Source organism: Hemiscyllium ocellatum, chromosome 3, assembly GCF_020745735.1.
Source record: "Hemiscyllium ocellatum isolate sHemOce1 chromosome 3, sHemOce1.pat.X.cur, whole genome shotgun sequence".
NCBI classification, from domain to species: domain Eukaryota; kingdom Metazoa; phylum Chordata; class Chondrichthyes; order Orectolobiformes; family Hemiscylliidae; genus Hemiscyllium; species Hemiscyllium ocellatum.
In genome coordinates, this window is record NC_083403.1 from 78,495,158 (window position 1) to 78,516,564 (window position 21,407).

General features: G+C 40.6%; 1 protein-coding gene across 14 annotated transcripts in view; it reads right to left on the bottom strand.

Moving 5' to 3' along the window:
- epb41l2 (erythrocyte membrane protein band 4.1 like 2) overlaps positions 1–21,407 on the bottom strand; it is a 211,670-nt gene that overhangs the window by 87,119 nt on the left and 103,144 nt on the right. For all 14 annotated transcript variants that reach the window (XM_060851227.1, XM_060851221.1, XM_060851149.1 and 11 more), the window contains one exon: positions 12,577–12,681. In XM_060851227.1, the coding sequence (XP_060707210.1) occupies positions 12,577–12,681 (105 nt within the window). The remainder of the gene's footprint in view (positions 1–12,576; positions 12,682–21,407) is intronic.

The following is a 21,407-nucleotide window of genomic DNA, read 5'->3' on the forward strand; positions in this document are numbered from 1 at the left end:
GGGTGGGCGTGGGGGGGGGGGGGGGAGAGAGAGAAGAGAGAGCTGCAGATGGGCTGGCAGGAGTGAGGGGCCGGTTGGTGAAGTGGAGACAGGTGATGACAGGCAGAGGGTACAACCTGGTTGGTCAGTGGGAGAAATGAACCCGGTAGGTGGCTGGGAAGAGTGGAAGGGAGGAGAAGGGGCTGGGAAGGGAATTTCGGGAAGGGAAGGGAGGTTATTTCAAATTGGAGAATTCATTGTTCAGTCCTCTGGGCTGTAGGCTGCTCAGGCGGAAGAGGTGGTGTTGGTCCTCCAATTTGCGATGTGGCTCGTTGTGGCAATGGAGGAGGCCAAGCATGGTCATGTCGGAAAGGGAGTGGGAAGGGGAATTAAAATGGGCGGTGACTGGGAGGTCCCCTGCAGGCCTGGCTGAGATGCTCAGCTAACCATTCCCTCAGTTTGGTCTCTCCAGTGGACAGAAGACCATATCAGGAGTACCTGATGCAGTACACTTGGTTGGAAGAGAAGCAGGTGTCTCACCTGGAAGGACTGCTTGGGACCCTGGATGGAGGTGAGGGGGGGTGGTCTTTCCCAGTTGCAGGGGAAGGTACCAGGGGGGTTGGTGGGGAGAGTAGCGCAAACTAAGGACGGTCGAAGGGAGCAGTCCTTGCAGAAGGTGGAGGGGGTGGGGAGGGGAAGATGTTCTTGATGGTGGGGTCGATTTGGAGTTGGTGGAAGTGTTTCAGAATGATGTGTTGGATGTGGAGACTAGTGAGATGGGAGGTGAGGACAAGGGGGAGGGTTATGTCTTATTGCATTTGGTGGGGTGGATCGGGGAATGGATGTGGTGTGGTGGAGGGCTAAACGGATGACACTGGGGGGTGGGTGGTGGTGTCAATATCGTTCAAACTACTGAAACACCCCATATCCATATGCAGAATAATATGGACTACGTCAAGACTTGGTGGTAAGTGGCAAATTACATTCACTCTGCACAAGCAGAAGGTAATGGCCTTCTCCAACTAGGACTTAGCCAGCATGCATTCACAATCAATTATATCACAATTAAATAGTCAATAGCAACATCTTGGGGTTAACACTGACCAGAAGTTAAACTGTCATATAAACAGTAGGTCAGAGGACGGGAATTCTGCACCTGACTCTCAACAGGCACATTTCACGACTGCAAATGGAATATCTATTTTTACCTGTATGGGTGTACTCCAACATCAGCCAAGAAACTGGTCACAATGCAGGACAAAACAACCTACTTGACTGGCACTCAGTCCATAGATTAAATAATCACTCCTTCCAGCAATAGGACAAAGAGACAGCATTGTCTACCAACTATATAATGCACTGCAGCAATTCACCAGCACTTTCCAAACCAATATCTTCTACCACCATAAAGGTAGCTGAGGCACAAGAACGCCGACTACAAATTCCTATCCAAGTCACGCATCATCCTAACTTAGAACTATATTGCCCATTCCTCACAGAATTACGAGCATATTTACACGAGATGGACTGCAGTGATTCAGGAAGGAATTCCATTATTATCTTTAAGGACAATCAGGGATGAAGAATTAAAAAATAAAATGGCTGTCTTACCAGCGACACACCTATCCCAAAGATGATAAAAAGGAAAAAGTAGAACATAAAAATAAACAAACCAATAACAAAAACAGATCTAAAGAATTTTTCAGGTAGATAAAAAGGAACAGAGTTGCTCCAGCGATTGCTATCAAGCAGAGACTGGACAATTACCCTGGGAAATAGCACAGACAGTGAACAAATGATCCATGTCGATTCACTAATGGCAGAAATATAGAGGGCAGCCTAGGGCTAAAAAGACTAGGAAATGAGGGTAATGAATGTGAAAGTATTTTGGAAATACTTCCTAGGATGAAAATCTGACAAATCCCCCCCAAACCTGATGACCTCCATCTAAGAGCTCTAACAAAGATGGCTACAAGGACTGGTCATTGTTTTGTTAAATGCCCTAGATTCTAGAACAGTCCTGGTAGATTAGAAACTAGCAAGCATAAGGAAAGGAGGAAACCAGAAAGCAGGAAACGAGAAAGCAAGGAACTTCACATCAATTAAACCTGTCAAGCATCAAGATAGTGCTAGAATCTATTAACAACACCCTGAGATAATCATGGTTTGAATTGAAAAGGTTAACTTAGTTTTGTGAAAGGGATCCAGTGCATGACAAATTTGTTGGGAGTTTGTTGATGGTGTAAATAATAGGATAGATAAAGGGGAACCAGTGGATGGAGTATGCATTGATAAGGAGCCACACAAAAGATGAATACAAGGGATTAAGGCTCATGGAGTTAGAGTTAACTGTATTGTGAAGAATGAGCTGGGTTAAATGGAACATTAAGTTGGCAGGCTGTCACCAATGAAATGCTATGATGACCCATGCAATGCCTCAAGGGTCTGTGCTAGGATCTTACTAACAATCTACATGAACAACAAACAGAGTTAGAATACTGCTGGATAGGACTGCAGGTTGGGAGGTTCCACAGGAGCTGGAAAGAGGGATCAACAAGTAAATAGGCAACAAGGAAATGATGGTAAATCTGGGTTGAAATTAGGAATATAATGGTGACATTGTCGAATGTCAGAAAAACCCATTTGGTTCACTAATGTCCTTTCAGGAAGGAAACTGCTGTCCTTACCTATATGTGCCCCAGACAAAGAGCAGTGTTATTGACACTTAACTGTCGTCTGGGCAATTAGGGATAGGTGGTGAATGCTGGCCTGGCCAGTAACACCCACATATTGTACTTCATGTGCCATTATTAAAAAATTAATGTGGAAAAATGAGAGTTTATTCACTCTGATCTTATGAATGAACAAGCAGAATATATTTAAAGTAGTATGAAACTTGCAAATGCTGATGTTCAAAGGGAATTAGATGGATGAGGAACACAAATTAAACAGGTGAGTGCAGGCAGCAATGAGGATGACAATTGGACTATTAATCTTTATTGCAAATCGATTGAGTACAAGAGTAAAGGAGTCTTTAGAATTCTGTGCGAAGTTTTGGTCTCCATATTGTTATGGCATGGAGGTGAACTCCTCTGCTAGTTAAACCAAACACTGAAGAAAGCTCACCTTGCCTCATAATCTGTTAAAATATGAGTGGCAGAGAATACACAAATTCCACTATTCAAAGAAAATAACATCAATTTATTTTTTAATTCCAAAAGTGAACATTAAATAACTATTCACAACGCTAAGCCCCCTTTTCTCTGCTTTCTATTTGCCTCCAACTCTATCACAATATACTGTCCCAATAAGACACTTATTAAAATTATATCAACTTAATTTCAAAACAACAGTCACTGTCGTCTTCTGTATCTTTCTTCTTCTGGCTAAGGATCTCCCTGGGTCATCTTCTTTCTTTTTACTACGAGTATGTTTCATATAAAAAAAAGGTACATTTGATAGAGAGTGTTTCCTAATTTCTTGGAGAGCAAGGTGCTAGCTCGTCATACATTTCTGTCTTGATGGCAATTGCTGTTTGACCAATTTTCAAAATTACTACATTTTATACCCCTCAACATCATACTGTCTCATTGGTTCGATGTTGGCAAAACAATAAATTCAAACTGGATTGGATTTTAGTATCCTGGGGCATAATTTAAACTGATCAGTTAAATTTAAATTGTTGTCAAAACAGCAACCAAAACTCAAGTATTCATTTCTCAGCCAAATATTACACATTCTCAATTTTCCAGTACACTCTGGGACTGCCATCCAATCATATACACAAGTGCTTGTAATCTCTCAGTTCACAACATTATTCACTCTCTCAAAAGGTACAGTACACATGCCTTCAACTTCATAATATTTAAGGAAAGACATGTTTATATTGGAGATAGTAAAAAGGTGGTTCAATAAATCGCTCCTCGGAGTAACAGAGTGTTGAGGAGGAGTTGAATAAACGGAGCCTATAGTCCCTGGAGTTTTAAAGAATGAAAAGTGATGTTTCAAAGAAATCACAAGACTCTGAAAAAGCTTGACAGAATAGACACTGAAGTTGCCTTCCTTGGCTGGGGAAAGTAGAAAATGGAGGAAGTCTCAGGATAAAGGGGTCAATAATTTATGACCAAATTGTGTAAAATTTCTTCACTCAAAATGGTTGTGAATTGCTTCAATTCCTTAACCTGGAGGTTTTTATAAGTCCAACATTTGACAAATTTTACTATGGGATAAACAGATTTCATGTCTCAGGGAATCAAAGGATACAAATACAAGAACTGAGCAGGAGAAGGTAATTTAAACGATCACGCCTGCTTTGCTATTTGATAAGATCCTGGTTGATTGGACTGTGGTCTCAACTCCACTTTTGTCAATCAAAAACTGAACTCAACCTTCGATATGTTTAATGCCCCAATGTCTATTGCTCTCCCTGGATAATTCTGCAGATTATGAATCCTCACAATAAGAGGAAACCGCTAGTTTTTGAACTTTATCTCCTTGCTGTGAACTCCTCCACAAAGAAAAACATCCTTTCAGCATTCATCTTTGAAGATTCATCAGGATTTTAGATGTTTCAATTGGTTCACATCTCAAATTTTCAACATTTTAACAGATACAGGCCAAACCTTTCATCACAGGTCAAACTTTTCATCACAGGTTAATTGCTTCATCTCGGCGACTAGAGAAGGTCAATCAAATGAACTGTGTTTAATGTAATTAAATCCTTCAACTAAGGCAATCCAGACTGTACAACATGCTCCCAACAGTTTCACTCAAAGTGTGCAACTGCAAAAACACTTCCTTAAATTCTATTCTCCTTCCAATAAAATTCAACATTTCACTTGCATTCCTAATGACCTGCTGTAACTGCATACTAATCTTTTGTGATTGCTATACAGGATTTCTGAATCCCTCCATCCTTTAGAGTTCTAAAGTTCCTTTTCATTGAAATAATGTATTGCCTTTCTACCATTAGTGCCATAATGAGCGGGTTCACATTTACCCATATTATAGACAATAGGTGCAGGAGTCGGCCATTCTGCCCTTCGAGCCTGCACCACTATTCAGTATGATCATGGCTGATCATCCTTAATCAGTATCCTGTTCTTGCCTTATCTCCATAACCCTTGATTCCACTATCTTTGAGAGCTCTATCCAACTCTTTCTTAAATGAATCCAGAGACTGGGCCTCCACTGCCCTTGGGCAGAGCATTCCACACAGCCACCACTCTCTGGGTGAAGTTACTCCTCATCTCTGTCCTAAATGGTCTACCCTGTATTTTTAAGCTGTGTCCTCTAGTTCGGCACTCACCCATCAGCGGAAACATGTTTCCTGCCTCCAGATTGTCCAATCCTTTAATAATCTTATATGTCTCAATCAGATCCCCTCTCAGTCTTCTAAACTCAAAGGTATACAAGGCCAGTCGCTCCAGTCTTTCAGTGTAAGGTAGTCCCGCCATTCCAGGAATTGACCTCGTGAACCTATGCTGCACTTCTTCAATAGCCAGAATGTCTTTCCTCAAATTTGGAGACCAGAACTGCACATAGTACTCCAGGTGTGGTCTCGCCAGGGCCCTGTACAGCTGCAGAAGAACCTCTTCGCTTCTATACTCAATCCCTCTTGTTATGAAGGCCAGCAGGCTATTAGCCTTCTTCACTACCTGCTGTACTTGCATGCTTACCTTCATTGACTGGTGCACAAGAACACTCAGATCGCTTTGTACTGCCCCTTTACCTAAATTGATTCCATTTAGGTAGTAATCTGCCTTTCTGTTCTTGCCACCAAAGTGGATAACCATACATTTATCCACATTAAACTGCATCTGCCATGCATCTGACCACTCACCTAACCTGTCCAGGTCACCCTGTAATCTCCTAACATCCTCCTCACATTTCACCTAGCTTTGTAGCATCAGCAAATTTGCTAATGTTATTACTAATACCATCTTCTATATCATTAACGTATATTGTAAAAAGCTGCAGTCCCAGCACTGATCCCTGCGGTACCCCACTGGTCACTGCCTACCATTCTGAAATGGAGCCATTTATCACTACTCTTTGTTTCCTATCAGCCAACCAACTTTCATTCCAAGTTAGTACTTTGTCCCCAATACCATGCGCCCTATCTTTGCTCACTAACCTCCTATGTGAGACTTCATCAAAAGTTTTCTGAAAGTCCAGGTACACTACATCTACTGATCTGCCAAACATTTCCCCACTCAGCGTTTAAAAAAAGATTTAATTCTATGTCATCGAACAGCTTACTTTCCATATCATCTTTCTGTCATGAGCAACTTTAGCTACCACAGATTTTGTCCCTTCATCTAAATAATTTCTATGGATTATGAATAGTTAAGGTTAACAAAGGATCTTGTGTTTCTCCACTGGTAACAGATCGCTAATTTGAAAATTACCTCTTTATTGCTACTTTCCATTAGCTATCCAATTTCTCTATGCATGCTATGTTGCATACCCACTTCCCCGCTCACCACATCATCAACCCCAGTTTTTTTTAGATTAGATTAGACTTACAGTGTGGAAACAGGCCCTTCGGCCCAACAAGTCCACACCGACCCGCCGCAGCGAAACCCACCCATACCCCTACATTACCCCTTACCTAACACTATGGACAATTTAGCATGGCCAATTCACCTGACCTGCACATCTTTGGACTGTGGGAGGAAACCGGAGCACCCGGAGGAAACCCACGCAGACACGGGGAGAACATGCAAACTCCACACAGTCAGTCGCCTGAGTCGGGAGTTGAACCCGGGTCTCTGGAGCTGTGAGGCAGCAGTGCTAACCACTGTGCCACCGTGCCGCCCGTTTTGCCACCGTGCCGCCCGTTTTATGTAGTAACTTTTGTGGCCCCTTATCAAATTCCTTCTGAAAATCCAAAACACTGAGTCTGCAAATTACCCTTTACTTACCTTGCGCATTACTTCCTCAAAGAACTCTAATAAATAAGTTAAACATAATTTTCCTTTTAAAAAATGTCTCCGTACCCTTAATGATTCTATACAAGAGGCAGTAATTCAGTTCACAATACAGTACGGAGAGATTCTTTCATTTATGAAATAATTTGTTGCATGTCTCAATACTGTTGCATTTTAACAGAATGTAGGAGCGTGTGGAATTTAATGTGGAAGCAAAAACAGAGATAAAAAAGTTTGAAAACCACAAGCCTAGATGCATTTAAGAAGCTTGATGAACACACAAGGGAGACATGAATAGAATATGATGGGCTACATTAAGGAGGCTAACAGAAGGCTCCTATCGAGCATTCATACTGGCATATATGTTCGGCTGATTGATCTATTTTATGCTATTTTATGCTATGAATAACTTACAACTTTGTAAACAAAGGAGATATCCTGCAATATTCAATAGAATAATCTGACTCTGCATGAGTCTAATAAATGACTGCACTCTTTATTAATTTGGTTTTTAAGGAAATCAGATTTATACTCCCACCCCCCAAATCAAACCAGCCAGTCAGCAGCACCCATGGTGACAAAACACTATAACAAACTTTACAAGTGAACATGGTTCATATTGCAAATTAACTTATTTTATTTTCTGGCGACTATGCTTTTTTTGAACAGCTAACAGAGAAGCTTGGATCCAATAAAAGAACTGCTTAACATTAATTCAAGGTAGGGATGCAAAGTCCTCTAAGCCCATAACTTGAACAAAAAAGCCAGTTACAAAAATATTATTGCAATTTTCTGCCTTGATTCAACAATAGCTATCTTCAACCCATAACTAAGAATGAAGAAAAGGCATCTGGCACTATTCATGTTGAGTTCATAAGACTGGATACATAAATGAGTTTCTTGCCTGAGTCATTTTTCCACTTCCGATGAAAAATGGGCACCAAGAGTAGTGGGAAAACCAGAAGCCCAATCTACAAGTCAGATTGTATCTTTTTTTTAGTTAAACACAGATGGTGAATCTGCACTTTGGAATTTTTCTCTCTCATTAGAACGTTTCCTGTGTATTCTGAAACATCTGTCTGCCACTGGATCTTTATTGAAAATAATCTCATCAAGAAATTTCTTCATAGGTTGTGGGCATCTCTGGCTAAACCAGCAATAATTACTTACCTATAATTGCACAGAAGGCACTTAAGAGTGGGTGTGGAATCACATGTAGATCAGACCAGAGAGGGGAATCTGGGGATGAGTGCCATGCCTCTATCAACAAACACATCGACCTGGACGCAATATACCGGCCACTGCAGCGGACAGCTGGAACTGACAACCGGAAGCGGCAGAGACAAACCACTATAAATGCCAGAGGAAACATCACAGAAGCGCTTCACAAGAGGGTCCCAAGCAGTGAGGATGTCACCTAGACAGGGGACGAAACATCTTCAACACAAATTCCCAGCTCGGCGAACAGAACCACAACATCATATCTGCTATTGCCTGCTCTCTAGTTCACTCCAGAACATGCTGCTCTAAGAAACTATCCCAAAAACATTGAACCCATTTAGGAGACTTTTACCCAACTGATTTTTCTAGTCTATACATAAATTAAAATCTACCATAGTTATCCCTGTACCTTCCTGACAAACTTCTGTTATTTCTTCCTTTACATGCCATCTTTCCACAGTGTGGCTTGTTTTTGAATATTTTATTTCTAACCAGTAGCCTTATTGGTGGAGTTACTGTTCGATTTGTACTTGCTACCACTTCCTGTCACAGTCTTTGTTTACTATTTCCCACATTAATAACAGCCTCTCTTCCCTGCCTCTAGTCTTTGATCCACAATATTTTCCCAAATTTGATCCCTTGATCCAACTATTCAGTCAAAGTTTCTATTAGGATAGTTCAATGTTTCACCAAGGTCAATCACAGTTTCAGGAAGACATTAAAGTCTGCAAACTACTGGACATTGACACAATTGTCATTACACAATTCCAAAAACACAAGCAGCTTGACACTGTCCAGGACCAGCAGCCACTTATTTGGCACAAACAAACAAACAAACAAACAAACAAACAAACAGTCACTCCACCACCAATGCTGAATAGCAGAAATATGTTCTGTCTACAAGACGCACTGCAGAAATTCACCAAAAATCCTTAAAACAACACCTTCCAAATCCACTACTATTTCCATACAGAAGGACAAGAACAGCTAATAACTTGGAAGATTCTGCTCCAAGCCACTCACCAATGACTTGCAAATATATTGCCATTCCTTCACTGCTGCTGGGTCAAAATCTGGAGTTCCCTCCCTCATGGCATTTCAGGTCTTGGTTTGTAGCAGCACACCAACACCTTCTCAAGGGCAACTGGGGATGGGCAAAAATACTGACCTAGCTAGCAATGTTCACGTTCCACAAGCAAATTTTAGGAAAAAAACTGCCATGACAGACAAACGTACCCAACAAACCTCAGAAATACACACTGGAGCCAGTACTTCAAGAAAGGTTCTGGGAGAACATTGGCCGACAATCGAAGTGAAGATGTTGTCGCCATTGTTTTCTTTCTGAAATTTAGAGTCACAGAGGTGCACAGCATGGAAACAGACCCTTCAGTCCAACCATGCCGACCAGATATCCCAACCCAATCTAGTCCCACCTACCAGCACCCGGTCCATATCCCCCCAAACCCTTCCTATTCATATACCCATCCAAATGCCTCTTAAATGTTGCAATCATACCAGCCTCCACCACATTCTCTGGCAGCTCATTCCATACACGTACCACCCTCTGCATGACAAAGTTGCCCCTTAGGTCTCTTTTCTATCTTTCCCCTCTCACCCTAATCCTATGCCCTCTAATTCTGGACTCCCCGCCCCCAAGGGAAAAGACGTTGTCTATTTATCCTATCCATGCCCCTCATAATTTTGTAAACCTCTTTAAGGTCACCCCTCAGCCTCTGAAGCTCCAGGGAAAACAGCCCCAGCCTGTTCAGCCTCTCCCTATAGCTCAAATCCTCCAATCCCTGGCAACATCCTTGTAAATCTTTTCTGAACAATTTCAAGTTTCGCAACATCTTTCCAATAGGAAGGAGACCAGAATTGCACACAATATTCCAACAGTGGCCTAACCAATGTCCTGTACAGCCGCAACGTGACCTCCTAACTCCTGTACTCAATACTCTGACCAATAAAGGAAAGTATACCAAATTCCTTCTTCACTATCCTATCTGCCTGCGACTCCACTTTCAAGGAGCTATGAACCTGCACTCCAAGGTCTCTTTGTTCAGCAACACTCCCTAGGATATTACCATTAAGTGTATAAGTCCTGCTAAGATTTGCTTTCCCAAAATGCAGCACTTCTCATTTATCTGGATTAAACATCATCTGCCATTTCTCAGCCCACTGACCCATCTGGTCAAGATCCTGTTGTAATCCGAGGTAACTCTCTTCGCTGTCCACCCCCCTCCAATTTTGGTGTCATCTGCAAGTTTACTAACCTGTAGCTCTTATGCTCGCATCCAAATCATTTATGTAAATGACAAAAAGTAGAGAACCCAGCACCGATCCTTGTGGCACTCCACTGGTCACAGGCCTCCAGTCTGAAAAACAACCCTCCACCACCACCCTCTGCCTTCTACCTTTGAGCCAGTTCTGTATCCATATGGTGAGTTCTCCCTGTATTCCATGAGGTCTAACCTTGTTGATCAGTCTCCCATGGGGAACCTTGTCGAACGCCTTACTGAAATCCATATAGATCACATCTACCGCTCTGCCCTCATCAATCCTCTTTGTTACTTCTTCGAAAAACTCTATCAAGTTTGTGAGACATGATTTCCCACGCACAAAGGCATGTTGACTATCCATAATCAGTCCCTATTAAGACCCCTATTCCCGCATAGATAGCTTCAGAGACAATCATCAAGAAACAAAATGTTCAACTCCTGCATTATACCCTACAATTGATTGCATCCAAAAAAACTAGCCAAAAAACTGACCTCAGGTTAAAAGCTGATGCTTCAAAGACAATCAAAGGAGTCTAGGATGTACATTCGTTCATCTCCTTTTATATTTGATACTATTCCACTTTAACTTAGTACCTATGTGCACATGTATATGAGGACCAAGTGACTACATGAAGACTGTGTTGTGTTTTGTTGTGGATGTCACTAGCTAGGAGCATTTACTGCCCATCCCTAAGTGCCCACATGATAGTCAAGAGTCAACCACAGATTTCCTGTCCTAAAAGACAGTTGTGAATGAGAAGGGTTTTTATGACAATGAATGGTGATTATATGGTTACTATGAGACCGGCTGCAATTCCATAAATTTTATTGCAAAAATTTTAATTCAATCTGCCTTGGTGGGATTCAAACCCATATCCCCAGAACATTAACCTAGGGTTCACAGATACTAATCTAGTGACATTAACACTGTGCAAACCCCACCTTGGCGCTGTCATTTGTTTTTTCTTTGGGTTCAACATGTCTCTTTCTTTGATTGAAGAAATAGTGTACGTTTAGTTGTCATGGCAAATATATTTATGTGGAGAAAGGTATAACTTTGTGCAAGATGATCTTAAACTCTAAACCTTGTGATCAACTAAGAAATTTGAACAAAAGCAAGCCAGTTCATTCCTTCTCACTTGGTTGCAACAATATATTTTGGGTAATACCAGAGATGCACTCCCCTTCTGAAATAATCGAGTATAATTGCAGTTTTAATGTCTAAATCATAAAAGATGAAAATTGTCGAACACTCAGAAGATAGGCTTCATTTAAGCACACCTTTGTGTCTGGCATTATTATATTCCAAAATAACCACATTCTATGTTATTACAAGTAATAACTAGACTAAATCAGACAACAAGTAGTAACAATAAGACTAAATACAAATGGTTCTACTATAATGTAATGGCTGCGTTTTTGTGCAACCCTGCGTTACAGAAAAGTCGCGCTTTATTAAGTGCTTAAAGTGTTGGCGATGTAATCTCATTACAGCCAACACATGCTTCAAAGGTGACCCCAATTCCCCAATTACTTTAGTGAATTTGTGATAACGAAACGAGTTGTAACAGAACGACCCGTACCAATAATTTAAGAACGCATACTAAATAAACAGATTGCTGATCCAGTGAATGGCACTGGGCAATTACGCAGCAGCACACATCAGATAGGGTAGAGTAAGGTTTTGGATCATTTAAGTAACATGTGTGGTATGGAAACTGGTTATTTTCTGAATAGATGCGCTAGGATAGTAATCCTAATCTTTAATCATTATAAGACAGTACAAGACAGATCATAATTCCATGGAGAACTTCTATCACACATCAATATTAAATTAGGTTTTTCATGATAAAATGTGTGTCATGCATCTGACAATGTGCTTGATTTACCTTTATCATACAGTTTTTTTACCCTGTAAATCTCTAATGACATTCATTGCTCCAACTTTGTGTACTGAAAATGTGTTTCCAAATTACAGCAATATCATGTTCCAAAATGATAAATTGAAAGGAAAAGGTGCAAATAGCAAGTTTTTTAATTGATGTTTTGTAGTTTGTTGTCATCATTGGCTGGTGTGCGTTATATTTGCATTTAGAAACTCTCCTATTTCAGCTTTTCACTTTAAAGTAAGCTCTGAATAGTTTTATTGAAACTTTTGATCTTACCTTTTCATCTGCAGCATCCCGAAACGCAAGACCAAAATAATCCCTTTCCAACAGGTTGATCTGCTCACACACCTTGTCGAATAGTACCTGGCCTTTGGCACGTTTCTAACAAATAAAAGTCAGAGTCAAATTTAGATTTTAAATTTAAATGTGAAAAATACCCACTAAAAATTCAAAAATAATATTTTATGTAAAAGGGACATATATGCATCGCCAGCAAAATGTCATTAGAAGTAGTTGAACAGAGTAACAAATTTATTTTAAGCTCATCATTTCTGCTCAACGATTGGAAAGGTCATGCTAAAATGAAGCTGAATAATATTACTGAATGTAAACTTGTTTCAAACTGAAACACTAACTGATACTACCTGGCTGAATATCCTCAGCATTTTATGTTTCAATTTTCATATGAAACAAATATCAACAATTTAAAATCATCTAAAATTTGGATGTAGGTTTGCTCGCTGAGCTGGAAGGTTCATTTTCAGACGTTTCATCACCATACTAGGTAACATCTTCAGTGAGCCTCTGGATGAAGCACTGGTGGTATAGCCCGTTTTCTATTTATATGTTTGGGTTTACTTGGGTTCGCTATCTCTGAAATCTCGCTATCATCTGAAATTTCCCTACATTTATGGACTAACAAAGCTAATTTTAAACAAATAAAGAGCCAAGAAAAGGACAAGATAAAAGCAAAACATTTCGTCATGTGTGGAGAAAGCAATAAAAATATGGAACAAGGCAAAGGTAGTATAAATCTATAACTATTTACACCTTATTGGACCCATGCTTCATTACCAACTTTGTCCAATCATTATCTTTTGTCTTTCACCATCATTGTTTCATTTTTTTTTCTGTCATAGCTTCCACCTTGAATATTTTTGTTTTTTGTTTCCCCTTTGGTTTAAAAGCAGTTCTGATAAAAGGCTAGGACCTTAGCTACTAATTTTGCTTTCCTCTTTACAGATGCTATCTGACATCTGGACATTTCCAGCATCCGGTTTTACTTTCAAAGTTGTTTGCAGAAAGTGACAGTTCAGAATTATTATGCAGATCTTCAAATAGTTATATGGATTAAATAATTTGGTTTGTCAAAATTCTAAACTTTAGTAAATACAGAAAATCCATTAAAGAAATCGGTGTACCAACTGACAGAATATTGAAATGTCTGTAAACATTTAAGAAAAAAAATTACTCTCAATAGCCTTGTATGTATCAAATTAATACAACAATGCAAATAAAATCACATTTACAATTGCAATCATCATTGTCAGCATCCTTCCATCTGCTTAAGGTTATGGATATGGATCATATCCAGATTCAAGAATGAAGTAAATGTGTTTCTGATGAAAAGAGGGATAAAGGGTGATGGAAGCAGGTAGGAAAGTGAAATTGGGACCAGGAGAAGATCAGCCATGAATTGCCTACACGTGCTGCTAATTCCTAAGTTCTTACATTCCAACCTATTGGATTGGTATAGCTCCATATAGCACACTTTTGCTGTTAGCTGACGTTATTAATCAGTAATACACAGTTTCTATCACATGTGCCAATATGGAATGTTTATCAGGTATCATTATGTTGGGTATGTGTGTGTTGGCACTGCTGCCAAGTGGACAGTGATCATGGCTGAATTCATTGGACCACATGACAATTACATCATTTTCTTCCCTGTCAGAAAGTGCCCCCTGAGTGAGAGGCGATGTTGATGTCAAGTCACATATGCAAGTATCCATAAAGCAGGGGGTCAGGCATACAACTAATTACAATGACAGCTACCTTGATGCTTGTAGTCAAAAGAAACAAGTTAAAGCTATGGGAAAGTGTTTGCATGATTGGCTGTAGCTAAACCTGCACGAGTGGCATGCATCAGCAATGTACAGGAGCTCTTTGATCAAAATGTCCTGTCATTTTGTTTTCACTAAAAGTCTGAACAATTTTAGAGCTTGCCACCTACCCAATATGCATTAAATTCCTTCCATGTTGGCAGTGAAAGAAAAATTCAAGAACATGAATTGGAATATATCAAAGAAAATGGTGGGCTTGGAGATAGCTCTGTTTCACTTGATTCTTCACCCGAAACTGCCCAAGTATGATCGATGTCATCGCAGAGCTTTGGTAGTCAGCTAATTTTCCTGAAAATTCTGTGGCATCCTGTACTAAAGGGGCAAAAGGGTATATCTTGTTTAGCACATTTCTCTTGTCTGAAGAGGATGATGCTTGTTTAGATCGGTTGGCACAGAATAACACTCTGCTTCTGGATATATTTGGTGCACAAATAATGGAATCTTTTAAGCATGACCCTAACAAAGGTTGCCCCAGTGATGCTGGGTGAGACACCTGCCAACAATTAACACTTTATAAGTAACTAATTTATCATGTTACTAATTTCTCAAATCTTGCATCTGAACACACCTCCAGATCCATCTTACCAATCTTTTTCAATCAAACCCATTCCTCTTTCAAATGTTCTCAGTCTTTCTTTCCTCTATGACCCCAAAGCAACCAGTTCTTTTCTTGAATCCAGCTTCAGCCATTTACTACCTTGATGAATGGAGCATGGCACGAGGTTCTGCTCCTGTCCCATTCAGTCCTAGCCTCCCAGATTGGTCAGGCCTCTCAATTCTTCAGAATTCTCAATTCACTTGGACCACTCCTTCTGACTTCTTAACTGCAGGATTTGCTTTGTTGGAAGCAGCCAGTGGCACATCCATCATCACAATTTTTCTACTCTATTTACTCCTTTCAACTTGCCTTTCAGTACTCCATTCTCTCAGATCCAACTCACACATTGAGTAGAGTGGGTTAGGAGTTCAGGATAGCTGTAAAATGGGATACGAAAGCTCAGATTGGGAAATTCATTTGCTTGCCTGACTCCCTGCAACAAAGTCAAGGGAGGGTAGGGTCAAGCATGGACTTCCCATCCTGAGAGCAATTGAGCACTGTCACTGTCTAACAGCACCAAGGGAGTGTGGTCAAATCATCAGGCATACCAGAGATGATCTGCCAGACCTTTGGAGAGTTACTTGGACACACTATGTCCAATGGAAGGCCCTTTCAAAAGGGAAGGGCAGTCCCATGGAAAGACAATCCTTTAAAATGATACTCTCACCCACACCAAGGCCTGCTTGAACAACCCAGGCCTGTATATCCCACTTATGAGAATCTCAGGGATCTATGGTGTTTCTGCACCCTGGGCCCTACTGCAGTACTGACAATGGTCACTGCTTGCTGTGGCAGGGGTACAACTGGAGAACTGTTCGACTTGGATTGGTTGGTAGTTCTCAAAGGTAAGACATCCACTCTGCACAAACCTGACACACCAGCACTGACCAGGAAGGTGCACAACCAAGACAGTCTTATCACAGCCTCTCAACCCAGTGGACACATCCAATATGGAGACCATTAAATATACCTGATTAGCACTTAACCTGTTGACAAGCATGGTGCTGTTTATGGACTTGGCCTCCAAATTATCGAGGCTGAACACTCTGACACCATGTTCTAACACCTCTGGATCACAGTCTGCCATTGGAGGTGGAGTCATTGATTTAAACACATTAATTTTCTCTCCAGACTCCAACTTCAGCCACACAGTGCACACTTCTCAAGACCCACAAATGCAACTGGCCTGGCAGACACTAATTGTCTTTTACCCGTTGGAACTTATGCAACCTAACTATATTCTTCTCATTTTATCTAGTCTTTTCCCATGCTCTCCATAATTCCACCAGTTCCAATTGCTTTGACAGCATGACTATTTACCTCCACCCCATTGATTGGAGATCCAGAAAGCCCAATTGCTAACCTTTGGTCTCGTACCCAAAGCTCAAATTTGAAGGAAGTTAGAGAGAAAATTGAAGGAGCAAAGACCACAATCTCTCATTCCTACCTAAACTCTGGGAAGTGCCAGAAGACTGGAAAATTGTAAACATGACATTCCTTCTCAAGAAAGGTTATAAGGATAATGCTAGAAATTACAGATTAGTTACATTAACCTCACTAATGGGAAAGCAGGAAGACAGACAGAAAACACCGCCAGTCAACACGTACAGCAGATATATTAATGACCTTCTCATTCTCCGGATCCACGGCGAGGAGTCACTGAAACAATTATACAGTGACGTCAACAAGTTTCATCCCACCAGACTTAACAAGGACTACTCTTTAGAGTCAATCTCATTCTTGGATACATGCATCTCCATCAAGGACGGACACCTCAGTATCTCACCCTACAGTAAGCTTGTGGATAAACCTCACAGTGCTGCACTCTTGAGCTTCCATCCCAAACATATTAAAACAGCCATCCCCTACCGACAAGCCTTACACATACATAGGATCTGTTCAGATGAGGAGGAATGTGATAGACACCTGAAGGTGCTGGAGGATGCCCTCATAAGGACGGGATAGGATGCTCAACTTAACAATTCCACATGCACTCTCTTATGTGCACACATCCACGCGCGTGCACACACTTTCTCCCTCTCTCCCACATATATACACGCACACTTTCCCCCTCCCTCTCACACAGACAGACATACACAAAAGTCTACGGGGTGAATTTGCATTTGCAGGTTCGTATTTGCAGGTACATTCTATTTTGTACAAAAAGCACACAATCTGTAGGCAGTCAGCCAATATGACATTTTATAAATTCCTACTTTGGAAATAAAACCATTCTGACTCCAGATTGGGATACAGATAGACTCTAACTTCACACCTTTCATGCTTTATCTGAACTGAGAGGTCACCCTTTATTATCTGCTGATAAAATCTTAAATTACCTCGAAAGAAATTCTGGGATTTACATATTCATCAATCGAAACCTGCATCCTCATTCTAAGTGATTAAAGACTTAACAGCCATTTCGGTTTATGTGATACATCACATCCATTGAATGACACTTTCATCTTTTACTTATAAATCCTGTGTCCTATGTACCTGCCCCCTATCTACCTGACGATGGAGCAGCGCTCTGAAAGCTTGTACTTTCAAATAAATCTGTTGGATTACAACTTGGTGTTATATGACTTTTAATGATGTTAAAGTGTACAACACTGGTTAGATTTCGGCTGGAGTACTGTGTGCAATTGTGGGCACCATATTATAGAAAAGATGTGAGTGTATTGGAGAAAGTGCAAAGTAGTTTAGAAGAATGGCTCCAGGGATGAGGAACTTTGGTTATGAGGATTGACTGAACTAGTTGGGACAGTTAGAAAATCATAAGTGGGCTGGATAGATCTCCTGCCTACAAAAGGAACAAGAACAAAATGGACATTGATTGAAAGTGATCTGCAACTGAAGAAAGGGCAAAGTGAAGAAAATGGGTTTTTCCCTTTGTGAATAATTAATAGAATGCAATGTCTGGAAAGGTGATAGAGGCAGGTTCAACTGAGGCATGCAGGAGGACAGTGGATGTGTATTTGGATAAAAATATTGTGCAACAGTATGGGAAGAAGAAAATTGATAATAGGTAATTGTGTTCACCTAATGATTGAGTGCAAGAACAGTGGGCTGAACACTCCCCTTCTGTGATTCTGTGAAATCTCCCCTCAAAATCCTTTGTTCCCAGCAGGAAAAAAAGCTTCTCCAACCTAATCTTGCAGTTAAAATCCTCATTCCTAAAGCCATTCAAGCACATTTTCTTTCCACCTTCTTGACAACCCTTACTTCTATCTTAAACTGCAGTGCCCTAAACTGGATGTAATACAGAGAAACCTGCATTATCCATAAACCAATTACTCAAATAATTGATTATTCGAAGAGGATTTCAAGGTCCCATAAAAACGTTACTTTAAAAAGGTAAGTGTATTCGATTTACCTGTACTGAAGATGTGAAAATGCTGGCAAAAACAAAGAAACACAAGCAGGTCACGCATCAGTGACAGGATTTTTTTTAGATAAGGGTTGCTACACAGCCCTTTGCAAAACTAAGTGTTTTACAGTATTCCAGGCACTTTAACCGGCCGTTCATTAAAAAAAAGCCGAGAACGGAAATGCACGTGCGAGGTGGGGCTTCTGTCTTTCTATCACGAGAATGAGTTCCTGGAAACTGATACTGTAAATGGGCTTGCGATTGTAGAAGCTGTTTGGGACCTTATTTAATGCTGGGATTTCATTGTAAGGGTCCAGTTCTTCTCGTTTTAACCAGTAATTTGCAGACTGCAAAGATTAGTGTGCTTAAATGGCAGACACACTAAAATTTTAGATTTAAACAAATTCTCCGATAGAGCACAGCTTTAGATCAGTGTAGTTTTCCCATTTAAGCTAAAATTGATTATCTGAATAATCAATTATCCAAACGAAATAGTGCCCGCCGATCTGATTTGGATAATTGAGGTTCCTGTGTACTCCAGCTGTGGTCTAACCAGTTTCATAAATGTCATTATATTGGTTCCAGTTTAGATAGATAGATAGTTAGATAGATAGCTAGATAGATAGATAACAGTTTTATAAGCATCATTTAGCTTTCCTAATAACTATGAAAGAGGTCTGCTACTTTCTGAAATTTTCACCAAGATCTGATGCTATCTTGAAAACAATAAAAGAACGCACAAGTCCCAGGAGGTCAAAATTCATAACCCAACGAGAAAGAATTAGCCACTTCAGCTCCTCCTTTATAACAGAAATGAAAGAAATGGTTGTATTCATGTGGAGCCTTTCAAAACCTCAGCAACTAGGTAATTCTACATTGAGTACAACAGTGAGACATTCAGAATTATGTACACCTGAGTGGTGATGCTCCCAAAACTCCAATGCAAGACAAGCCTTTTAAAATCAAAAGGTTTCAAAAGCTACATTTATGTCTTTATTGGCCAATTTAAAAAAAGAATGTTGTGCAAGCAAATCCAAGGATGCAAGAGAGAAGTTTGAAAATCATTTTTCAATGAGCACTTTATTCCTAGATGGGACAGTATATAGGGTGATGACGACATTGTGACAATGTCACGAGAATAGTAATCCAGAGGGAAGAGGTTAATGCTATAGGGACATGGCAGCTGCTAGAATTTGAATTTTGTAAATAAAATTTGGAACATAAAGCTGGTCTCAGTGAGGGGACCATAGAACTATCAACGGGCAGGGGATGGGCACAATTGAAATGTGGTGCTTATTCAAGGACTAGCTACTGCAGGTCCTTGTTAAGGATGTACCGGTCAGGTAGGGAAGTAGTCGTCCAACGTGGGAGCCATGGTTTCCTAAGGAAGTTGAATCTCAAGAGGAAGAAGGTGCCTTATATCAGAATGAGATGTGATTGCTCAGTTAGAGCACTTGAGAATTACAGGTTAGTCAAGAAAGACCAAAAAAGAGAACTAAGAGCAGCCAGGAGGGGACATAAGAAGTCACTGGCAGATAGGATCAAGGAAAACCCCAAGGCTTTCTACATCAGGAATAAAAGAATGACTAGAGTAAGATTAGGGCCAATCAAGCATAGCAGTGGGAAGTTGTGTGTGGGAGTCAGAGGAAAAAGGGGAAGCACTAAATGAATACTTATTGTCAGTATTCACACTAGAAAAAGACAATGTGGGCAAGGAAAATACGAAGATACATGCTACTAGACTAGATGGGATTAAGGTGCGCAAGTAGGTGGTGTTAGCGATTCTAGAAAGTGTAAAAATAGATGTCCCCTAGACCGGATGGGATTTATCCTAGGATTTTCTGGGAAGCCAGGGAGGAGATTGCCAAGCCTTTGGCTTTGACCTTTACATTGTCACTGTTTACAGGAATATTGCCAGAAGATTGGAGGGTAGCAAATGCTGTTCCCTTGTTCAAGAAGGGATGTAGAGTCAACCCTGGAAATTATAGATCTGTGAGCCTTAATTCAGTTGTGGGTAAAGTGTTGGAAAAGGTTATAAGAGATAGGATTTATAATCATCTAGAGAGGAATAAGTTTATTAGGGATAGTCAACATGGTTTTGTGAAGGATAAGTTGTGCCTCACAAATCTTATTGAGTTCTTTGAGAAGGTGTCCAAACAGGTGAATGAGGTAAAACGGCTGGTGTGGTGCATATGGATTTCAGCAAGGCATTTGAGAAGGTTCCCCATGGTAGGTTATTGCACAAAATATGAAGACATTGGATGGAGGATGATTTAGTGGTTTGGATCAGAAATTGGCTGGCTGAAAAATGACAGAGGGTGGTGGTTGATAGGACATATTCACCCTGGAGTTCAGTTACTAGTGGGGTACCTCAAGGATCTGTTTTGGGTCTGCTGTTGTTTGTCATTTATGTAAATGATCTGGATGAGGGCGTGGAAGGATGGGTTAGTAAATATGTGGATGACAAGGTGGTCGGTGGAGTTGTGGATAGTGCTGTAGGATGTTGCAGGTTACAGAGGGACATAGATAAGCTACAGAGCTGGACTGAGAGGTGACAAATGGAATTTAATGCGGAAAAGCGAGAGGTGATTCACTTTGGGAGGAGTAACAGGAATACAGAGCTCTGGACTAACGGTAAGGTTCTTGGTAATGTAGATGAGCAGAGAGATCCCGGTGTCCAGGTACATATATCTTTGAAAGTTGCCACCTAAATTGATAGGGTTGTTAAGGCAGCATACAGTGTGTTAGCTTTTATTGGTAGAGGTATTGAGTTTTGAGTGAAAAATGAGGTCTGTAGATGCTGGAGATCACAGCTGCAAATGTGTTGCTGGTCAAAGCACAGCAGGCCAGGCAGCATCTCTATTCCTGAGATGCTGCCTGGCCTGCTGTGCTTTGACCAGCAACACATTTGCAGTATTGAGTTTTGAAACCATAAGATCAAGCTGCAGCTGCAGAAAACTCTGGTACGGCCACATTTGGAGTATTGTGTACAGTTCTGGTCACTGCATTATAGGAA